Below are 18,757 nucleotides of genomic sequence, written 5' to 3'. Positions count from 1 at the left end.
TCCCTTGTCTTACGCACTTTATTTACCTCCTTCCAGAACATCTTTTTATCCTCCCTAAAATTTAATGATACTCTCTCACCCCAACTATCATTTGCCCTCTTTTTCACCTCTTACACCTTTCTCTTGACCTCCTGTCTCTTTCTTTTATACATCTCCCACTCAATTGCATTTTTTCCCTGCAAAAATCGTCCAAATGCCTATATATATATATATATATATATATATATAGGGTGGGGGAGGGGGCGAAAATTTTGGGAGCCTTGAAGAATGTGTGGAAGTCGAGAACATTATCTCGGAAAGCAAAAGTGGGTATTTTTGAAGGAATAGTGGTTCCAACAACGTTGTATGGTTGCGAGGCGTGGGCTATGGATAGAGTTGTGCGCAGGAGGATGGATGTGCTGGAAATGAGATGTTTGAGGACAATGTGTGGTGTGAGGTGGTTTGATCGAGTAAGTAACGTAAGGGTAAGAGAGATGTGTGGAAATAAAAAGAGCGTGGTTGAGAGAGCAGAAGAGGGTGTTTTGAAATGGTTTGGGCACATGGAGAGAATGAGTGAGGAAAGATTGACCAAGAGGATATATGTGTCGGAGGTGGAGGGAACGAGGAGAAGAGGGAGACCAAATTGGAGGTGGAAAGATGGAGTGAAAAAGATTTTGTGTGATCGGGGCCTGAACATGCAGGAGGGTGAAAGGAGGGCAAGGAATAGAGTGAATTGGAGCGATGTGGTATACAGGGGTTGACGTGCTGTCAGTGGATTGAATCAAGGCATGTGAAGCGTCTGGGGTAAACCATGGAAAGCTGTGTAGGTATGTATATTTGCGTGTGTGGACGTGTGTATGTACATGTGTATGGGGGGGGAGGTTGGGCCATTTCTTTCGTCTGTTTCCTTGCGCTACCTCGCAAACGCGGGAGACAGCGACAAAGTATAAAAAAAAAAAAATATATATATATATATATATATATATATATATATATATATATATGGGGAGACAGCGACAAAGTATAATAAATAAATATAAATATAAATATATATATATATATATATATATATATCCTTATAATCTCTCATAATCCTTTTTTTTATTAGCAATAGTCTTTTTTTTTCGTTGCACTCCACTTTCTTGAGATTTAGTTTTTTCTTATCTAGGTCTTTTCCTTTTTCTTATGTTTTACTAATTCTAATTTTATCACTGATCCTTATAATCCCTTATAACCCTTTCTTTATCAGCGAAATGTATTTCAATTTCACTCTCCTTCCTCTGGATATATATATATATATATATATATATATATATATATATATATATATATATATATATATATATATATATATATATATATATATATATATATATATATATATATATATATATATATATATATATATATATATATTATCCCTGGGGATAGGGGAGAAAGAATACTTCCCACGTATTCCCTGCGTGTCGTAGAAGGCGACTAAAAGGGGAGGGAGCGGGGGGCTGGAATTCCTCCCCTCTCATTTTTTTTTGATTTTCCAAAAGAAGGAACAGAGAACGAGGCCAGGTGAGGATATTCCCTCAGAGGCCCAGTCCTCTGTTCTTAACGCTACCTTGCTAATGCGGGATATGGCGAATAGTATGAAAGAAAAGAAAGATATATATATATATATATTTTCTTTTTTTTTCCAACTATTCGCCATTTCCCACGTTAGCAAAGTAGCGTTAAGAACAGAGGACTGGGCCTTTGAGGGAATATCCTCACCTGGCCCCCTTCTCTGTTCCTTCTTTTGGGGAAAAAAAAAAAAAAAAATGAGAGGGGAGGATTTCCAGCCCCCCCTGCTACCTCCCCTTTTAGTCGCCTTCTACGACACGCAGGGAACACGTGGGAAGTATTCTTTCTCCCCTATCCCCAGGGGTGCCTGAATGTGTATGGATGTAACCAAGATGTGAAAAAAGGAGAGACAGGTAGTATGTTTGAGGAAAGGAACCTGGATGTTTTGGCTCTGAGTGAAATGAAGCTCAAGGGTAAAAGGGAAGAGTGGTTTGGGAATGTCTGGGGAGTAAAGTCAGGGGTTAGTGAGAGGACAAGAGCAAGGGAAGGAGTAGCAATACTCCTGAAACAGGAGTTGTGGGAGTATGTGATAGAGTGTAAGAAAGTAAATTCTCGATTAATATGGGTAAAACTGAAAGTTGATGGAGAGAGGTGGGTGATTATTGGTGCATATGCACCTGGGCATGAGAAGAAAGATCAAGAGAGGCAAGTGTTTTGGGAGCAGCTGAATGAGTGTGTTAGTGGTTTTGATGCATGCGACCGGGTCATAGTGATGGGTGATTTGAATGCAAAGGTGAGTAATGTGGCAGTTGAGGGAATAATTGGTATACATGGGGTGTTCAGTGTTGTAAATGGAAATGGTGAAGAGCTTGTAGATTTATGTGCTGAAAAAGGACTGATGATTGGGAATACCTGGTTTAAAAAGCGAGATATACATAAGTATACTTATGTAAGTAGGAGAGATGGCCAGAGAGCGTTATTGGATTACGTGTTAATTGACAGGCGTGCGAAAGAGAGACTTTTGGATGTTAATGTGCTGAGAGGTGCAACTGGAGGGATGTCTGATCATTATCTTGTGGAGGCTAAGGTGAAGATTTGTATGGGTTTTCAGAAAAGAAGAGTGAATGTTGGGGTGAAGAGGGTGGTGAGAGTAAGTGAGCTTGAGAAGGAGACCTGTGTGAGGAAGTACCAGGAGAGACTGAGTACAGAATGGAAAAAGGTGAGAACAATGGAAGTAAGGGGAGTGGGGGAGGAATGGGATGTATTTAGGGAATCAGTGATGGATTGCGCAAAAGATGCTTGTGGCATGAGAAGAGTGGGAGGTGGGTTGATAAGAAAGGGTAGTGAGTGGTGGGATGAAGAAGTAAGAGTATTAGTGAAAGAGAAGAGAGAGGCATTTGGACAATTTTTGCAGGGAAAAAATGCAATTGAGTGGGAGATGTATAAAAGAAAGAGACAGGAGGTCAAGAGAAAGGTGCAAGAGGTGAAAAAAAGGGCAAATGAGAGTTGGGGTGAGAGAGTATCATTAAATTTTAGGGAGAATAAAAAGATGTTCTGGAAGGAGGTAAATAAAGTGCGTAAGACAAGGGAGCAAATGGGAACTTCGGTGAAGGGCGCAAGTGGGGAGGTGATAACAAGTAGTGGTGATGTGAGAAGGAGATGGAGTGAGTATTTTGAAGGTTTGTTGAATGTGTTTGACGATCGAGTGGCAGATATAGGGTGTTTTGGTCGAGGTGGTGTGCAAAGTGAGAGGGTTAGGGAAAATGATTTGGTAAACAGAGAAGAGGTAGTGAAAGCTTTGCGGAAGATGAAAGCCGGCAAGGCAGCAGGTTTGGATGGTATTGCAGTGGAATTTATTAAAAAAGGGGGTGACTGTATTGTTGACTGGTTGGTAAGGTTATTTAATGTATGTATGACTCATGGTGAGGTGCCTGAGGATTGGCGGAAAGCGTGCATAGTGCCATTGTACAAAGGCAAAGGGGATAAGAGTGAGTGCTCAAATTACAGAGGTATAAGTCTGTTGAGTATTCCTGGTAAATTATATGGGAGGGTATTGATTGAGAGGGTGAAGGCATGTACAGAGCATCAGATTGGGGAAGAGCAGTGTGGTTTCAGAAGTGGTAGAGGATGTGTGGATCAGGTGTTTGCTTTGAAGAATGTATGTGAGAAATACTTAGAAAGGCAAATGGATTTGTATGTAGCATCTATGGATCTGGAGAAGGCATATGATAGAGTTGATAGAGATGCTCTGTGGAAGGTATTAAGAATATATGGTGTGGGAGGAAAGTTGTTAGAAGCAGTGAAAAGTTTTTATCGAGGATGAAAGGCATGTGTACGTGTAGGAAGAGAGGAAAGTGATTGGTTCTCAGTGAATGTAGGTTTGCGGCAGGGGTGTGTGATGTCTCCATGGTTGTTTAATTTGTTTATGGATGGGGTTGTTAGGGAGGTAAATGCAAGAGTTTTGGAAAGAGGGGCAAGTATGAAGTCTGTTGGGGATGAGAGAGCTTGGGAAGTGAGTCAGTTGTTGTTCGCTGATGATACAGCGCTGGTGGCTGATTCATGTGAGAAACTGCAGAAGCTGGTGACTGAGTTTGGTAAAGTGTGTGGAAGAAGAAAGTTAAGAGTAAATGTGAATAAGAGCAAGGTTATTAGGTACAGTAGGGTTGAGGGTCAAGTCAATTGGGAGGTGAGTTTGAATGGAGAAAAACTGGAGGAAGTAAAGTGTTTTAGATATCTGGGAGTGGATCTGGCAGTGGATGGAACCATGGAAGCGGAAGTGGATCATAGGGTGGGGGAGGGGGCGAAAATTCTGGGGGCCTTGAAGAATGTGTGGAAGTCGAGAACATTATCTCGGAAAGCAAAAATGGGTATGTTTGAAGGAATAGTGTTTCCAACAATGTTGTATGGTTGCGAGGCGTGGGCTATGGATAGAGTTGTGCGCAGGAGGATGGAGGTGCTGGAAATGAGATGTTTGAGGACAATGTGTGGTGTGAGGTGGTTTGATCGAGTGAGTAACGTAAGGGTAAGAGAGATGTGTGGAAATAAAAAGAGCGTGGTTGAGAGAGCAGAAGAGGGTGTTTTGAAGTGGTTTGGACACATGGAGAGAATGAGTGAGGAAAGATTGACCAAGAGGATATATGTGTCGGAGGTGGAGGGAACGAGGAGAAGAGGGAGACCAAATTGGAGGTGGAAAGATGGAGTGAAAAAGATTTTGTGTGATCGTGGCCTGAACATGCAGGAGGGTGAAAGGAGGGCAAGGAATAGAGTGAATTGGATCGATGTGGTATACCGGGGTTGACGTGCTGTCAGTGGATTGAATCAAGGCATGTGAAGTGTCTGGGGTAAACCATGGAAAGCTGTGTAGGTATGTATATTTGCGTGTGTGGACGTATGTATATATATGTGTATGGGGCGGGGTTGGGCCATTTCTTCCGTCTGTTTCCTTGCGCTACCTCGCAAACGCGAGAGACAGCGACAAAGTATAATAAAAAAAATAAATAATATAATGTATATATATTCCCTCAGAGGCCCAGTCCTCTGTTCTTAACACTACATTGCTAATGCGGGAAATGGCAAATAGTTTGAAAGAAAGAAAGAAAAGAATATTTATATATATATATATATATATATATATATATATATATATATATATATATATATATATCTGTGTTGGAAAGGATCACAATTTTGCGCGTGATCAAGATATTCCTACGAGTACATGGGGAAAATGAAACACGAGAAGTTCCCAAGTGCACTTTTGTGTAATAATCACATCATCAGGGGAGACACAAAAGAGAAATAAAAGTCAGTTGATGTACATTCAAGAGACAAAGCTAGTACACCATTTGGTAAACATGTGATTGTCCAAATGGCGTCCTAGCTTCGTCTCTTCGATGTCTATCAACTGACTTTTATTTCTCTCTTGTGTCTCCCCTGATGATGTGATTATTATACGAAAGTGCACTTGGGAACTCATCATGTTTCATTTTCCCTGTGGACTCACAGGAATATATATGTGTATATGAGTGGATGGGCCACTCTTTGTCTGTTTCCTTGTGCTAAATCGCTGACTCAAGAAACAGCAATAAAATATAAAAGAAATTATCAAATTTACTGAAAAAGGGTGAGTATTTCAAAGGTTTGTTGAATGTGTTTGATGACAAAGTGACAGATATAGGGTGTTTTGGTCGAGGTGGTGTGCAAAGTGAGAGGGTTAAGGAAAATGATTTGGTAAACAGAGAAGAGGTAGTTAAAGCTTTGTGGAAGATAAAAGCCGGCAAGGCAGCAGGTTTGGATGGTACTGCAGTGGAATTTATCAAAAAAGGGGGTGATTGTATTGCTGACTGGTTGATAAGGTTATATGTGTGATTCATGGTGAGGTGCCCGAGGACTGGCAGAATGCTTGCAAAGTGCCATTGTACAAAGGCAAAGGGGATAAAGGTAAGTGCTCAAATTACAGAGGCATACGTTTGTTGAGTATTCCAGGGAAATTATATGGGAGGGTATTGATTGAAAAAATGCAATTGAGTGGGAGATGTATAAAAGAAAGAGACAGGAGGTCAAGAGAAAGGTGCAAGAGGTGAAAAAGAGGGCAAATGAGAGTTGAGGTGAGAGAGTATCATTAAATTTTAGGGAGAATAAAAAGATGTTCTGGAAGGAGGTAAATAAAGTGCGTAAGACAAGGGAGCAAATGGGAACTTCAGTGAAGGGCGCAAATGGGGAGGTGATAACAAGTAGTGGTGATGTGAGAAGGAGATGGAGTGAGTATTTTGAAGGTTTGTTGAATGTGTTTGACGATCGAGTGGCAGATATAGGGTGTTTTGGTAGAGGTGGTGTGCAAAGTGAGAGGGTTAGGGAAAATGATTTGGTAAACAGAGAAGAGGTAGTAAAAGCTTTGCGGAAGATGAAAGCCGGCAAGGCAGCAGGTTTGGATGGTATTGCAGTGGAATTTATTAAAAAAGGGGGTGACTGTACTGTTGACTGGTTGGTAAGGTTATTTAATGTATGTATGACTCATGGTGAGGTGCCTGAGGATTGGCGGAATGCGTGCATAGTGCCATTGTACAAAGGCAAAGGGGATAAGAGTGAGTGCTCAAATTACAGAGGTAAAAGTTTGTTGAGTATTCCTGGTAAATTATATGGGAGGGTATTGATTGAGAGGGTAAAGGCATGTACAGAGCATCAGATTGGGGAAGAGCAGTGTGGTTTCAGAAGTGGTAGAGGATGTGTGGATCAGGTGTTTGCTTTGAAGAATGTATGTGAGAAATACTTAGAAAAGCAAATGGATTTGTATGTAGCATTTATGGATCTGGAGAAGGCATATGATAGAGTTGATAGAGATGCTCTGTGGAAGGTATTAAGAATATATGGTGTGGGAGGCAAGTTGTTAGAAGCAGTGAAAAGTTTTTATCGAGGATGAAAGGCATGTGTACGTGTAGGAAGAGAGGAAAGTGATTGGTTCTCAGTGAATGTAGGTTTGCGGCAGGGGTGTGTGATGTCTCCATGGTTGTTTAATTTGTTTATGGATGGGGTTGTTAGGGAGGTAAATGCAAGAGTTTTGGAAAGAGGGGCAAGTATGAAGTCTGTTGGGGATGAGAGAGCTTGGGAAGTGAGTCAGTTGTTGTTTGCTGATGATACAGCGCTGGTGGCTGATTCATGTGAGAAACTGCAGAAGCTGGTGACTGAGTTTGGTAAAGTGTGTGGAAGAAGAAAGTTGAGTAAATGTGAATAAGAGCAAGGTTATTAGGTACAGTAGGGTTGAGGGTCAAGTCAATTGGGAGGTGAGTTTGAATGGAGAAAAACTGGAGGAAGTGAAGTGTTTTAGATATCTGGGAGTGGATCTGGCAGCGGATGGAACCATGGAAGCGGAAGTGGATCATAGGGTGGGGGAGGGGGCGAAAATTTTGGGAGCCTTGAAGAATGTGTGGAAGTCGAGAACATTATCTCAGAAAGCAAAAATGGGTATGTTTGAAGGAATAGTGGTTCCAACAACGTTGTATGGTTGCGAGGCGTGGGCTATGGATAGAGTTGTGCGCAGGAGGATGGATGTGCTGGAAATGAGATGTTTGAGGACAATGTGTGGTGTGAGGTGGTTTGATCGAGTAAGTAACGTAAGGGTAAGAGAGATGTGTGGAAATAAAAAGAGCGTGGTTGAGAGAGCAGAAGAGGGTGTTTTGAAATGGTTTGGGCACATGGAGAGAATGAGTGAGGAAAGATTGACCAAGAGGATATATGTGTCGGAGGTGGAGGGAACGAGGAGAAGAGGGAGACCAAATTGGAGGTGGAAAGATGGAGTGAAAAAGATTATGTGTGATCGGGGCCTGAACATGCAGGAGGGTGAAAGGAGGGCAAGGAATAGAGTGAATTGGAGCGATGTGGTATACCGGGGTTGACGTGCTGTCAGTGGATTGAATCAAGGCATGTGAAGCGTCTGGGGTAATCCATGGAAAGCTGTGTAGGTATGTATATTTGCGTGTGTGGACGTATGTATATACATGTGTATGGGGGGGGGATTGGGCCATTTCTTTCGTCTGTTTCCTTGCGCTACCTCGCAAACGCGGGAGACAGCGACAAAGTATAAGAAAAAAAAAAAAAAATTGATTGAGAGGGTGAAGGCATGTACAGAGCATCAGATTGGGGAAGAGCAGTGTGGTTTCAGAAGTGGTAGAGGATGTGTGGATCAGGTGTTTGCTTTGAAGAATGTATGTGAGAAATACTTAGAAAAGCAAATGGATTTGTATGTAGCATTTATGGATCTGGAGAAGGCATATGATAAGAGTTGATAGAGATGCTCTGTGGAAGGCATTAAGAATATATGGTGTGGGGGCAAGTTGTTAGAAGCGGTGAAAAGTTTTTATTGAGGATGTAAGGCATGTGTGTGAGTAGGAAGAGAGGAAAGTGAATGTAGGTTTGCGGCAGGGGTGTGTGATGTCTCCATGGTTGTTTAATTTGTTTATGGATGGGGTTGTTAGGGAGGTGAATGCACGACTTTTGGAAAGAGGGCAAGTGTGCAGTCTGTTGTGGATGAGAGAGCTTGGGAAGTGAGTCAGTTGTTGTTCACTAATGATACAGCACTGGTGGCTGATTCAGGTGAGAAACTGCAGAAGCTGGTGACTGAGTTTGGTAAAGTGTGTGAAAGAAGAAAGCTGAGAGTAAATGTGAGTAAGAGCAAAGTTATTAGGTACAGTAGGGTTGAGGGACAAGTCAATTGGGAGGTAAGTTTAACGGGAGAAAAACTGGAGGAAGTGAAGTGTTTTAGATATCTGGGAGTGGACTTAGCAGTGGATGGAACCATGGAAGTGGAAATGAGTCACAAGGTGGGAGAGGGGGGCAAAGGTTCTGAGAGCAATGAATAATGTGTGGAAGGAGAGAACATTATCTGAGAGCAAAAACTGGTATGTTTGAAGGGCTATAGTTAGGATTGTACGGAGGAAGGTGGATGTGTTGGAAATGAAATGCTTGAGGACAATATGTGGTGTGAGGTGGTTTGATCGAGTAAGTAATGAAAGGGTAAGAGAGATGTGTGGTAATAAAAAGAGTGTGGTTGAGAGAGCAAAAGAGGGTGTATTGAAATGGTTTGGTCACATGGAGAGAATGAGTGAGGAAAGATTGACAAAGAGGATATAAATGTCAGAAGTGGAGGGAACGAAGAGAAGTGGGAGACCAAATTGGAGGTGGAAGGATGGAGTGAAAAAGATTTTGAACGGTCAGGCCTGAACATACAGGAGGGATGTTGTTTTTGGCAGCATGGAGCATATTCACTTTGTTTTGATCTCAGTTTGCCTTAAGCGCAGTCAGGTTGTATACAGAGAATTGTGACTATCTATTAAATAACTCTGCAATCCTTACAATTCAAAGTGGCATCAAGTGATAGATGATTTACAAGAAAGTGTGTGAACTGTATATTGCATTACTGTTTAAAGTATTAAAATATGTCCCATAGGTTATATTCGATTTAACAGACACCTGCTCACCCCAGTTTGTCCAGTAAATTGTGGGTTTGCTGTATATCCATATCAAAAGCCATTTTGGTGACCTAACTTACGGAATAGAAAAAAAAAAAAAAAATAGAGGTATCAATGAAGTTAGCTTTCATTCCATCTTCCAAGTCACAGATACAAAAATAACTATATTGCAAGTAAAGCATTTAAGTTTTATACAGGAGAGCAATGAGAAAACTTTTTTTTTTTTTTTTTATACTTTGTCGCTGTCTCCCGCGTTTGCGAGGTAGCGCAAGGAAACAGACGAAAGAAATGGCCCAACCCCCCCCATACACATGTATATACATACGTCCACACACGCAAATATACATACCTACACAGCTTTCCATGGTTTACCCCAGACGCTTCACATGCCTTGATTGAATCCACTGACAGCATGTCAACCCCGGTATACCACACCGTTCCAATTCACTCTATTCCTTGCCCTCCTTTCACCCTCCTGCATGTTCAGGCCCCGATCACACAAAATCTTTTTCACTCCATCTTTCCACCTCCAATTTGGTCTCCCTCTTCTCGTTCCCTCCACCTCCGACTCACATATCCTCTTGGTCAATCTTTCCTCACTCATTCTCTCCATGTGCCCAAACCATTTCAAAACACCCTCTTCTGCTCTCTCAACCACGCTCTTTTTATTTCCACACATCTCTCTTACCCTTACGTTACTTACTCGATCAAACCACCTCACACCACACATTGTCCTCAAACATCTCATTTCCAGCACATCCATCCTCCTGCACACGTCCATAGCCCACGCCTCGCAACCATACAACATTGTTGGAACCACTATTCCTTCAAACATACCCATTTTTGCTTTCCGAGATAATGTTCTCGACTTCCACACATTCTTCAAGGCCCCCAGAATTTTCGCCCCCTCCCCCACCCTATGATCCACTTCCGCTTCCATGGTTCCATCCGCTGCCAGATCCACTCCCAGATATCTAAAACACTTCACTTCCTCCAGTTTTTCTCCATTCAAACTCACCTCCCAATTGACTTGACCCTCAACCCTACTGTACCTAATAACCTTGCTCTTATTCACATTTACTCTTAACTTTCTTCTTCCACACACTTTACCAAACTCAGTCACCAGCTTCTGCAGTTTCTCACATGAATCAGCCACTAGTGCTGTATCATCAGCGAACAACAACTGACTCACTTCCCAAGCTCTCTCATCCCCAACAGACTTCATACTTGCCCCTTTTTCCAAAACTCTTGCATTTACCTCCCTAACAACCCCATCCATAAACAAATTAAACAACCATGGAGACATCGCACACCCCTGCCGCAAACCTACATTCACTGAGAACCAATCACTTTCCTCTCTTCCTACACGTACACATGCCTTACATCCTCGATAAAAACTTTTCACTGCTTCTAACAACTTTCCTCCCACACCATATATTCTTAATACCTTCCACAGAGCATCTCTATCAACTCTATCATATGCCTTCTCCAGATCCATAAGTGCTACATACAAATCCATTTGCTTTTCTAAGTATTTCTCACATACATTCTTCAAAGCAAACACCTGATCCACACATCCTCTACCACTTCTCAAAGAGAAAAAGAGAAAGAGAAAACTGTAAGAGAATCATATTTCTATTGGTATCTTTTAATTTCAAAACTATAAATTATGCTCTGAAAAATGAGTCATTAAGTATGATATATATGAGACAAAATGATGAAGGGAGAAGAAATGCAAATTAATAACAGTGCTTTAAATCCTTAAAATCAGTGCATGTTGGAATGAAAGAAAAAAACATGCTATGTTAAACCAAGACTGACTTTCAAAAGGGTTAAAACATGATGGCGCACTTACCATGAGCAGCAAAATATTCACTGCACTGAGTTAAAACCTGTCCCTTACTCCTTCTGCCAATTCCTACCAGTGTACAGAAATCACAATACAGTCCTTTTTCTACCAGAACTTATTTCACTTGAGATACCTTGGTGGTACCTAGTTTGTTAGCTTCAAATTCAAAAACCAAGGTCTAGCCTCCATTGCAGGTACATGACATAGCCAATCCAGATGTTCAGCCTTTTTCTGACTTGAGTAAACAGGTACCAACCTCAGCTGGTGTAGAGCACAACAGCTGTGATAAAACTAGGCAGCCAACAGTTTGTATACTACCTCAAGATTTTCCAGGGATGTCCTTGCCTAGAGACATGGCCCTTACTGAAATGCCAAATGTGCCTTACAGCCCACTTTACTTGTTTCAGTTTTGCACTAAATATAAAAATCACAAACAGTCCTGGCAGAAAAATTGGCATGATAGGAAACGGACCAGTATTTTTTGCCCGTTTGTATAATACCCTAAAACATGACTATGAAATTATTTTTTGCCCATTTGTATAATACACTAAAACATGACTCTTAAAGGTTGAAAAATACTGGGGTAGCTCATGGGTGTTGGTGTGGAGAGGGGGGGCCCCTAGGGTAGCAACAGGTGGTGGTCAGTCTGCCTGCAACTATAGTGGTGGGTGTATGTTTTTTTCTGTTGTCCCTTTGACATCCAGTTTTCTATCCTACCCACATGAGCTTTGTGGTGGGTTTGTGCTGCAATGCCTGGCCCTAAGGACTTGTCTAAAGAGGATATTGCTGCTATTGTAGCCTTGAACACGGCAGGAAAGTGTAATAAAGAAATAGCTGAAACTACAAGGCTGGCATTACAAAGTATGCAAAGATGGAGGAAGCATTTTGTTAACAGTGGTGGCACTGATATTCCTACTCAGAAGAAATGATCTGGACGAACTCGTAACACTTTCCAACATACTTTGAAGATCATCTAACATCACGTGAACAAGAATCCATGTATTTCAGCATGGCAATTAAAGAAGGGCAACACAAAGCTGCTTGGTCAAGTGTCTGTACATAAGATTCATAGGAGGCTTCATGATGACTTGAAGTTCAAGACGTGCATGCCTCGCAAAAAAAACACTTCCAACAGACCACCAGAATAAGAAAAGACTTGCAATTGCAAAGAAATATTTGCAGTGGGATGAAAAAAAACTGGAAGAAAGTGTAGTGGTATGGTGGTATGACGCTACTTGCAGCCATCGATGCAATGTGTACTGGAAGACAGGTAGTGACCCATACAACCCTAAGTACATTCAAGCAATGGTAAAATTTCCATGCTTACTAATGGTTTGGGGTCTTTTGGCTATAATGGTGTTGGAAGTCTTGTGTTTTACCTCAAAATGTGACTGTGAATCAGAATCGATACCTGGAGCTGTTGTGTGATGGATGACCAGACTGTTTTGAGAAGACTGGTTGTGATATTTTTAAGCAAAATGGTGTATCGTGCCACACTGCTAAATCAATACATGATTGGTTTGCATTTTGTGGTAAGACACTCATTCAGGACTGGCCAGGAAATTCACTTGACTCTAACCCTACTGAGAACTCATGGTCAATTATAAAGTCACAGTTATGTGGGTGGGATACATACAGCATTCCTAAGTTCCAGACCACCATCCAGGACACGTGGGACATCCTTGACCCTACATACCTTCAGAGTCTTGCAGCATCTGTTCCCAAGCACCTTCAGGACTGCATTAAGGTTGAATGACATCATACTAAGGGGAGTAAGTATCTGTTTTATCTTGTTTATTCATATTTTCATGTTGCATCACACTGTAAGTAGGGCATGTCAGTCTTTTCTGCCAGGACTGTATGTCAAATACCACCAACAATGATCTACCAGCAGGGTCTTGAAATAACTTCATTTAACCAATCAAAAACATTTAGTATAAATATTACCATACCTGCATCTGGGTAAGCCTGATGGTGAAGACAGCATGTGATCGAGATGATTTATCATTCACACCTGTTGCAGCAATTGACCGCTCTTTATTTCCCAGCAACAACCATGTCTATTGGGGAATTCAGAGAAACATATTCATTGAAACATAAATTATGTGATTACTGCTAATCTGCAAATAATAAAGAAAAAGTTTAACACCAGAAATTGGACAGAGCATCATATTGGGGAAGAGCAGTGTGGTTTCAGAAGTGGTAGAGGATGTGTGGATCAGGTGTATGCTTTGAAGAATGTATGTGAGAAATACTGAGAAAAACAAATGGATCTGTCTGTAGCATTTATGGATCTGGAGAAGGCATATGATAGAGTTGATAAAAGATGCTTTGTGGAAGGTATTAAGAGTATATGGTGTGGGAGGCAAGTTGCTAGAAGCAGTGAAAAGTATTCATCAAGAATGTAAGGCATGTGTATGAGTAGGAAGAGAGGAAAGTGACTGGTTCCAAGTGAATGTCGATTTGCAGCAGGGGTGTGTGATGTCTCCATGGCTGTTTAATTTGTTTAGGGATGGGGTTATTAGGGAAGTAAATGCAAGATTTTGGAGAAAGGGGCAAGTATGCAGTCTGTTCTTGATGAGAGGGCTTGGAAAGTGAGTCAGTTGTTGTTCGCTGATGATACAGCGCTGGTGGCTGATTTGGATGAGAAACTGCAGAAGCTGGTGACTGAGTTTTGTAAGGCATGGGAAAAAAGAAAGCTGAGAGTAAATGTGAATAAGAGCAAGGTTCTGAGGTTCAGTAGGGTTGAGGGACAAGTTAATTGGGAGGTAAGTTTGAATGGAGAAACACTGGAGGAAGAAGCGTTTTAGATATCTGGGAGTGGATTTAGCAGCAGATGGAACCATGGATGCAGAAGTGAGACAAAGGGTGAGGGAGGGGGCAAAGGTTCTGGGAGAAATGAAGAATATGTGGAAGGCGAGAACGTTATCTCATAGAGCAAAAATGGGTATATTTGAAGGAATAGTGGTTCCAACAAAGTTATATGGTTGCGAGGCATGGGCTATAGTTAAGGTTGTGCGGAGGAAGGTGGATGTGTTGGAAATGAGATGTTTGAGGACAATACGTGGTGTGAGGTGGTTTGATCGAGTAAGTAATGAAAGGGTAAGAGAGACGTGTAGTAATAAAAAGTGTGGTTGAAAGAGCAGAAGAGGGTGTATTGAAATGGATTGGTAACATGGAGAGAATGTGTAAAGAAAGATTGACAGAGGATATATATGTCAGAGGTGGAGGGAACAAGAAGTGGGAGACCAAATTGGCGGTGAAAGGATGGAGTGAAAAAGATTTTGAGTGGTAGGGGCCTGAACATACAGGAGAGTGAAAGGCATGCAAGGAATAGAGGTACTTGGAAGGATGTGGTATACCGGGGTCGATGTGCTGTTAATGGATTAAAATCAGGGCATGTGAATTGTCTGGGGTAAACCATGGAAAGTTTTGTGGGTCCTGGATGTGAAAAGGGAGCTGTGGTTTCAGTGCATTACACATGACAGTTAGAGACCGAGTGTGAACAAATGTGGCCTTTGTTGTCTTTTCCTAATGCTACCTCAAGGGCGCGCGGGGGAAGGGGGGTGCTGTTTCATGTGTGGCGAGGTGGCAACGGGAATGGATGAAGGAAGCAAGTATGAATATGTACATGTGCATATATGTATATGTCTGTGTACACATATGTATGTATACGTTGAAATGTATTGGTATGTATATGTGCATAAGAGGGCATTTATGTACATACATGTGTATCTGGGTGGGTTTGGCCATTCTTTTGACTGTTTCCTTGCACTACCTCACTAATGTGGGAGACAGCGATTAAGTAAAATGAAAAGAAATAATGCACATACCTGTACATATGTGTGGGAGACCAAATTGGAGGAAGAAGGATGTAATGAAAATTGTTTTGAGTGATTGGAACCTGAACATGCAGGAGGGTGAGAGGTGTGCAGGGAATAGAGCGAACTGGAACGATGTGGTAAACTGGGGCCAATGTTCCATCAATGGTTCAGGGTTAAGGGCTAAGTTAATTAGGATGTATGTTTGAATGGAGAAAAATTGGGGGAAGTGAAGTGTTTTAGATATCTGGGAGTGGACTTAGCAGCGAAAGGAACCATGGAAGTGGAATCAAGTCACGGTGTGAGAGAGGGGCGAAGGTTCTGGGAGCGATGAAGAATATGTGGAAGGAGAATGTTATCTCAAAGAGCAAAAAATGGGTATGTTTGAAGGAATAGTAGTTCCAACAATACTATATTGTTGTGAGGCATGGGCTATAGATAAGGTTGTACAGAGGAGGGTGGATGTATTGGAAATGAAATGTTTGAGGGCAATATGTGGTGAGGTGGTTTGATCAAGTAAGTAATGAAAGGGTAAGAGAGATGTGTGGATATAAAAACAGTGTGGTTTAGAGAGCAGAAGAGGGTGTGTTGAAGTGGTTTGGACATATGGAGAGAATGAGTGAGGAAAGATTGACAAAGAGGATATATGTGTCAGAGGTGGGGGAACAAGGAGAAGCAGGAGACTAAATTGGAGTTGGAGGGATGGAGTGAAAAAGATTTTGAGCGATCGGGGCCTGAACATACAGGAGGGTGAGAGGCGTGCAAGGAATAGAGTGAATTGGAACGATGTATACCTGGATCGATGTGCTCCCAATGGACTGAACCAGGGCATGTGAAATGTCTGGGGTAAACTATGGAAAGGTCTGAGGAGCCTAGATGTAGATAGGGAGCTGTGGTTTCGGTGCATTACACATGACAGCTAGAGACTGAGTGTGAACGAATATGGTCTTTATTGTCTGTTTTCTGGGCGCTGCCTTGCTGAAGCATGGGGTGGCGATGCTGTTTCCTGTGGGGTGGGGAAGCACCAGGGATATATATATTTCACCTTTGATCGTTGTTTCCTGAGTTAGCACCAGAAAACAGACAAAGACACATCCACTCACAAACACATATATTTACAAACATACATACACACATGCAAACATATACATACATACACATGTACTTATTCATACTTGCTCACCTTCATCCATTTCCAATGCCACCCCATCCCACAAAAAAACAGCACAATATGCATCATGGAAAACAAAAAAGATAGCATATACATTCTTCTCTCCTCCCCCACACTCAACTGCTGCCCCCTGCATTGGCAAGGTAGCGCCAGGAAACAGACAAAGAAAGGCCACTTCTGCTCACACTCATTCTCTAGCTGTCATATGTAATGAACCAAAACTACAGCTCCCTATCCACATCCAGGTCCCACACACCTTTCCAATGTTTACCCCACATGCTTCACATGCCCTGGTTCAGTACATTCATTGCACGTTGACCCCAGTATACCACATCGTTTCAATTCACTCTATTCCATACATGTCTTTCACCCTCCTACATGTTCAGGCCCCAGTCGCTCATAATCTTTTTTGCTCCATCCTTCCACCTCCAACTTAGTCTCCTGTTTCTCACTGTTCCCTCCACTTCTGACAAATATATCCTCTTTGTCAACCTTTCTTCACTCATTCTCTCCATATGTCCAAACCATTTCAACACACCCTCTTCTGCCCTCTCAACCACACTCTTTTTATTGCGATACACTTCTCTTACCCTTTCATTTCTTACTTGCCCAACCACCTCACACCACATATTGTCCTCAAACATTTCATTTCCAACACATCCACCCTTCTCTGCACAACCTTATCTATAGTCCATGCTTCACAACCATATAATTTTGTTTTAACCACTATTCCTTGAAACATACCCATTTATAGCATCCGAGATAAAGTTCTCCCCTTCCACACATTCTTCATCACTCCCAGAACCTTCATCCCCACCCCACCCTATAACTCACTTCTGCTTCCATGGTACCATTCACTGCCAAGTCCACTCCCAGATATGTAAAACACTTCACTTCCTCCAATCTTAGTCATTCAAACTTACATCCCAACTAATTCAACCCTCAACCCTGCTAAACCTAATAAACTTACTTTCATTCACTTTTAATCTCAACTTTCTCCTTTCACACACTTCCAAACTCAGTTACTATCTGTATTCTCAATCGAATCAGCCATCAGTGCTGCATCATCGGCAAACAACAACTGACACTTCCCAGGCACTTTCACCTCCAAAAGACAGCATTTCACTCCTCTCCCCAAGACTCATGCATTTACCTTCCTCACCACCCAATATATAAACAAATCAAACAAACATGATGACATCACACATCCTTGCTGCAGACTGACCTTCACAAGAAACCATTTCTTGTCCTCTCTTCCAAGCCATACAAATGCCTTACATCCTTCATAAAAACTTTTCACTGCTTCTAGCATCTTACTTCCCATACCATATATTCTTAAGATCTCCCACAAAGCATCTCTATCAGCCCTATCATATGCTTTCTCCAGATCCAAAAATGCCAAATACGTATCCATCTATTCTTCTATGTATTTCTCACACATTCTTCAAAAGCAAACACATGATCCATACATCCTGTACCACTTCTGAAACCACACTGCTCCTCCATAATCTGATGTTCTGTACATGCCTTCACCCCTCTCAATCAATACCATCACTTATACAACTGTTAACTGTGTTGGGATTGCAATATTGTTTTGTAATTTATGAAGTACAGTGAATTATCAAACGATGAAGTGAGCATTTGTAAAGGTGTAGTGTATGCTAGTTTGTCAAAACCAGCTGCTCCAAATTGTCCAAAAAGATTCAGCAGTGCTATTAACAATTTGAAGATAGATAGCGTACTACATATAACTGAGAGAGATAACGACTAACACAGTTGTAATTATGGACTAAGTTGATTATTTGTCAAAAATTAATAATCTTTTATAAGATGATACAACATACTTTAAACTAAATAAAAATACCCTAGATGCTATAATTTGTCACTTTAATGAACAACTGATGTTAAAAGGTAGCGATTCCATCAAAAGATTTTCATCATCCCCTTCATTACCATATATGTATGGACTTATCTAAATACATAAGCCAAACTATCAGCAAGACCCATAGTGAGTTCAGCAGGCTTAATCACAATTAATTATCAAAATGGTTAAATATTTAAGTGAGTCGACTATCTCTCTATCTATCTAATCTATCTATCTATCTATATCTCTGATATATGAAGCTCCATTAAAAGAGGTTTCTCTCTCTAGTCATAATTATCAAATTCATCACCACTCAGCATACTGGCTTGAAAGGATAGTGGAAAAGAAAGGGAAAATAATCCAGGAGCTTATCTGAGAAATACCTGAACATGCTGTTGTCTGCAAATGTAAATAGGTGCTTGTGACACCATCTACTGAGAGAAACGACACATATGTTTTTGTCTGCTGGAAATGTCAGGCATTATATGTGGAACCCCATACCAGTTATCTTGAGATAATAATTTTCAGAACTTGAGTGACCCAAATAAATTTGGG

The 18,757-nt window shown here is 41.4% G+C and overlaps 1 protein-coding gene across 1 annotated transcript in view; it reads right to left on the bottom strand.

Moving 5' to 3' along the window:
* The window catches only part of LOC139766666 (kinesin-like protein KIF14), a 282,193-nt gene that overhangs the window by 203,654 nt on the left and 59,782 nt on the right, over positions 1–18,757 (bottom strand). The window contains exon 9 of the mRNA XM_071695567.1: positions 13,299–13,406. Within this exon, the coding sequence (XP_071551668.1) occupies positions 13,299–13,406 (108 nt within the window). The remainder of the gene's footprint in view (positions 1–13,298; positions 13,407–18,757) is intronic.

This window comes from Panulirus ornatus, chromosome 4 (genome assembly GCF_036320965.1).
Source record: "Panulirus ornatus isolate Po-2019 chromosome 4, ASM3632096v1, whole genome shotgun sequence".
Classification (NCBI taxonomy): domain Eukaryota; kingdom Metazoa; phylum Arthropoda; class Malacostraca; order Decapoda; family Palinuridae; genus Panulirus; species Panulirus ornatus.
This window is presented reverse-complemented; position numbering and strand designations above follow the sequence as displayed.